General features: G+C 39.7%; 1 protein-coding gene across 1 annotated transcript; it reads right to left on the bottom strand.

The window, feature by feature from the left end:
- LOC109847625 lies at positions 445-3,406 on the bottom strand. Its single transcript, XM_020416857.1, has 6 exons — positions 3,325-3,406; positions 3,029-3,239; positions 2,160-2,209; positions 1,924-1,994; positions 1,424-1,834; positions 445-581 (listed from the first exon to the last, which is right to left on the bottom strand). Exons 1-6 carry the CDS (start codon positions 3,404-3,406, stop codon positions 525-527), a joined length of 882 nt encoding a protein of 293 aa, XP_020272446.1. The 3' UTR covers positions 445-524.

The following is a 3,886-nucleotide window of genomic DNA, read 5'->3' as shown; positions in this document are numbered from 1 at the left end:
TTATCAGGGTAGGTAAAGCCATAATTTAGCGATGGCTAATCTGTCGCTAAATATCAGCGACGGTTATATAGCGACGGAAAATCCGTCGTTTATGTATAATTTTTTGACGACGATATTTTCCGTCGCTATATATTTAACCGTCGCTATATTTATTGGCGACGGAAAATCCGTCGCCAAAATCTATATTTATTAGCGACATTTATATAGCGACGGAAAATCCGTCGCCAAAAGCATATATTAGTGCATGTCTGGCGTGTCAGTTTTCCGTCACTAAAAGATCTTTTAGCGACGGAATATCCGTCGCTAAAAGTAAGCTAAAATTTTTTAATTTTTTTTTTGAAAATTAGAAATTCCTGTACAATATTTTTCACAATAATAACATGTACAACACAAGCACATATAACACATATTTCATTCTCACGCATATATAACACATATTTCACTAAAAACATAATAAATATCCCAACATTATAAATGTTATTTATACAGCACACCCATTGTTTTCAATGTTAAAACAAATAAAATCAGTCCCGATCATCATCATCCTCATCACCAACTCCACCTTGTCGAGAAGTCCCAGCCTAAAAATATAAATAAAACGTTATAGAGCAATACACACATCATCAAAAACTGAATTTTACAGTAAAGTAACAAATTATAAAACAACATGGCATGACATGCAAGTATAGCAATAATAGAGTATCATGGCATATTCTTACATGTTATATGATTCAGAGAGAGTATCATGGCATATTTTTATGTATTATACGCAAGCACGCACATGTTTTTAACAACGCACGCACACACTCTAACCTCACCCGCACACACGCACGCACGCGTACCTATCTCCACCAACACGCACACACGCACGCACGAGTACCCAGCTCAACCCAATCCCCACACTTCCCCCTCCCCCACCACGACCAAACCCAACATCAAGCACGCACATAACGACCACGACAATACAACACATGCAACACCACAACACAACAATAACAACACCACCACCACTACAATAACAATCCCCCACCCACGAACCAACCAAACTCCTACCCCCCCCACCCCCTCCCCCTCCATCATCATCATCATCACCACCACCACCACCACCACGACGAAAACACCCACCAACCAACAACATAACCAACGACCCTACACACGAACGCCCCACAACAAAACAAAATAACAACTAACTAACCAACTCACTATCCAATACAACCATCGCTACGCATGCACGCACCATCAACACCACCATCACATAAAAACATTAAGTATATAATTTTAGTTGTGTTTCGGAGAGAGATATAGTTTGTGTGTAACAGTTTGTGTGATATCATTTAGTCACACGGCATACTCGTAACTAAGTAAGAATTTTATATTTAATTCATTTAATTAAAAAAGAAATATACATATATATATATATTACCTGATCCGCCAAAAACCGTCTCCTATATGCCTCCTGAGCATCAGAAGGTAGAGTCGATATAAACTGGGTGAATTCCAGCTCCCTCTGCTCCCGACGCCTCCGTTCTTCCTCCGCCATCTGGAGTAGCTCCGACTCCCGACGCGACTGCCAATCTTCCATCGCTTTCATCCGCTGCTCCATAGTCGGGTCTTGAGAAGAACTGCATCCTGGTGGAGCTGCAGACTCGTAGGTGCTAGTACTGGACTCGTACGGCCGATGCTCAGATCCTCTCCACCTGTATCTGTTCTTCCTACTCGGTCCAATGACCGTCTCGATGATGCTATCCTCCTCCTCTCTACTTAATCGGGTCGGAGTGTTAGAATCGACCTGAGTCTGTGATAATTGCTCCTGCACCTTAGCATGTAATTTCTCCTGCGATATACCAAAACAACTCAGTCAATTCTAACACATTTAAAATGCATTGTTATAAAAATTAAATATACAAATTAACTACTACTTACAGCCAGATCCCGATTCTGCGCTTTCTTCACTTCATCGGCGTAATTTGGACTCCATGAAGTCAGAATACGATCTGCAAAATGCCCGAGATCTCCCCTTCCCTATTTTATTCACATATATCATTAACTCATAACACATAAATTATACTCAAATTGATAACCTAAGAGCTAATATATTATATACCTCAAGTGCCAATTGATGATAATGCTGGCTGAAGGACCTGGAGCCCCCGTGATGCTCGTAACTGCGGGGCGCATTGCAGTTCCTCCTTGCTGTTTCAGCTTGAGCCTGCAAAACAATGTTAAACAGATATAATATAGAATTTCAAACAATAAACGAAAATATATACTTCAATAATACCTGAATTTCGGCCGTGTCCCAATAATCGCAAAGTGCAAAAAAACTACTCCATCTACGCGCTCGTCAAGATGCCAGTAACGCTCCCAATCTTCTGTTCTTTGAATAAAATATTTTTTCTTCAGCTCAAACCGCCACCTTTTGAACGATAGATTGATTTGCGTGAAGCAGTAAGTCCAGGCACAAGCGTAATCGTCAAGAAAGAAAAATCGCTTCAGCATACAATGAAAAAAGAGATACAAATCAGTGTGTTAAACAAAATAATAAAATTACTAATAATTATGAGAATTAAAATAAATGACTCACACATATATATCTCCAACAAACCACCAGCGCATCAATCCGCTGCGACTTCCACGTCAAAAATATGTTGAAGAAATCATGTCTCCTGGCTAAAGCGGCGAGGAAATTGTTGAAAGAGTTAGCAAATGGCCCGACAGGCACGCCGTTCTCCTATCGGATCACGGCCCTCCGATGAAAATCTGGGATGAGGTTCTGTGTCTTGGTACCACTGCGGCCGCGCCTAGTAGGTCGCTCAGTACCTACGAAAAAATGAAATTCAGGCGAAATATAAATCAATCAATATCGATAATACAAATTAAATATTAACAGATAAACTATAAAAATCTATACACACCTTTCAATTCGAGGCATCTACGCCTTTCTTATTCATACCTATGCTGTGCGATAGGTCGCAAATCATGATAATCATCCCAATCCCCCTTCACCTTGGCCGGGTCGTGGGCTCACTGATCTGTAATAGAATCAGGCGGTAGTGGCGCAGCTTCTACAGCTGCGCTATGTGGCTCATATCGACGCTCCTCCAATACATCTGCATGCGGAGGAGACGACGGCGGCATCTCTGCATGCTGGGTAGGATCAACGAGTGTCTCCACATCAGGTGGAGCATCTCCTCGTCCTGTGTCCTGTGGCAGCAAGTCATGTGTAGCAGCGATGCGTCCTGCACAGGAAATATTAAAAAATAATGTTAGACTCGTATTAATAGTTTATAAAAATGTACAGATATAATAAATAAATAAAAATACCTAACGTAGAGCTATGTGCGTCGCCTCCAGAATGTCTACCAAAAAGTCTATCAAGCGCTCTCTTACGTAATCCTTTTGTCATCTATACTTTGAAAACATAATGAGTACCCAACAAAACTATAATACATGACACAAACTGATACATGATAACCAGTCAAATAGATAATATAAAGGCAATACTATAATACATGACACAAACTGATACATGATAACCAGTCAAACAGATAATATAAAAGCAATACTATAATACAAGACACAAACTGATACATGATAACCAGTCAAACAGATAATATAAAAGCAATACTATAATACATGACACAAACTGATACATGATAACTAGTCAAACAGATAATATAAAGGCAATACTATAATACATAACACAAACTGATACATGTTAACCAGTCAAACAGATACATAAATGTTCTTTTTAAATCATAACCAGGTATTATATTCCACCAGATTATTATTTTGTGTCAAGGAAAACTCAGCAACTGTTTCGTCGGCCAAGATAACATCTTCATGATCTTCGTCAGACACGGCTTCATGAATGTAGGATCTAGGC

Source organism: Asparagus officinalis, chromosome 7 (assembly GCF_001876935.1).
Source record: "Asparagus officinalis chromosome 7, Aspof.V1, whole genome shotgun sequence".
Taxonomy (NCBI): Eukaryota; Viridiplantae; Streptophyta; class Magnoliopsida; order Asparagales; family Asparagaceae; genus Asparagus; species Asparagus officinalis.
Note: the sequence above shows the minus strand (reverse complement) of the source record. Positions and strands in the feature narration are given on the sequence as shown.

Excerpts from the sequence above, each read along its gene's own strand:
- LOC109847625 (XM_020416857.1), bottom strand. The coding sequence starts at position 3,406 with ATGACAAAAGGATTACGTAAGAGAGCGCTTGATAGACTTTTTGGTAGA. Across the intron at positions 1,995-2,159 it reads AATGCGCCCCGCAGTTACGA|ATCGTATTCTGACTTCATGG; the intron begins GCATCACGGGGG and ends GGCATTTTGCAG. Across the intron at positions 1,835-1,923 it reads CGCAGAATCGGGATCTGGCT|GAGAAATTACATGCTAAGGT; the intron begins GTAAGTAGTAGT and ends GGTATATCGCAG.